The 644-nt window shown below is 63.4% G+C and overlaps 1 protein-coding gene across 1 annotated transcript in view; it reads left to right on the plus strand.

Moving 5' to 3' along the window:
• Positions 1 to 644, plus strand: part of LOC104122477 (ras-specific guanine nucleotide-releasing factor 1) — a gene marked incomplete at its 5' end in the record, with an annotated part of 15,302 nt that overhangs the window by 6,209 nt on the left and 8,449 nt on the right. Inside the window, one exon of the mRNA XM_035890204.1 lies at positions 300 to 360. Within this exon, the coding sequence (XP_035746097.1) occupies positions 300 to 360 (61 nt within the window). The remainder of the gene's footprint in view (positions 1 to 299; positions 361 to 644) is intronic.

Consider the following 644-nt stretch of genomic DNA (forward strand, 5'->3'; position numbering starts at 1 on the left):
GTGCCGAGGAGGAGGATGGACACAGCTGGGGGCATCCCTCCCCACGCATCGGGATGGGATCAGGGGCCATGGCAAGGTGTGACCCCCACCCTTGTCCATGCACGTGGCGCCGGCTGTGGCCTTGGTTAAGGGTTTTGGTTTTTTTCCCTCTTTGAAATGGGAAATGAGACTTAGTGGCGTCCCCTTGCCCCCCGGGTGTTTAATCCGTGAAAAGCCACAACATCGTGCTGCAGCCCCGTCGGGGTTGTGCAGGTCTGATCCTTCCCCAGCTGAAGCAGCGCTGTCTTCTCATTCCGCAGGACCTTGACGCAGGAGGACCCAGGAGACAACCAGATAACGCTGGAGGAGGTCGTGCAGCTGGTAAATACCCCTGCCCTTCACCACTGCGCCCGGCGGGGTGCTAGGGGGCCAGCTAAAGCCCCCGCACTCCGGTGCGCCCGGCTCGGTGGAGAGTGGTTCTCCAAGCCCGCTGTCCAGGCGGGCGGCGATGGGGCAGAGAAAGCTTTTCTGGGGACGGGGCCAGCTGTGAGCACAGCTGGAGCTGTTCCAGGCAGAGGCAACACTCACCCAGCCCACCGGCTGCTCAGTCCTCCCGCACCATCAGCGTGGGCACCGTCGGCATGGGCACAGAGACACCCCTGCCT

This window comes from Egretta garzetta, unplaced genomic scaffold (assembly GCF_000687185.1).
Source record: "Egretta garzetta isolate BGI_Z169 unplaced genomic scaffold, ASM68718v1 scaffold862, whole genome shotgun sequence".
NCBI lineage: Eukaryota > Metazoa > Chordata > Aves > Pelecaniformes > Ardeidae > Egretta > Egretta garzetta.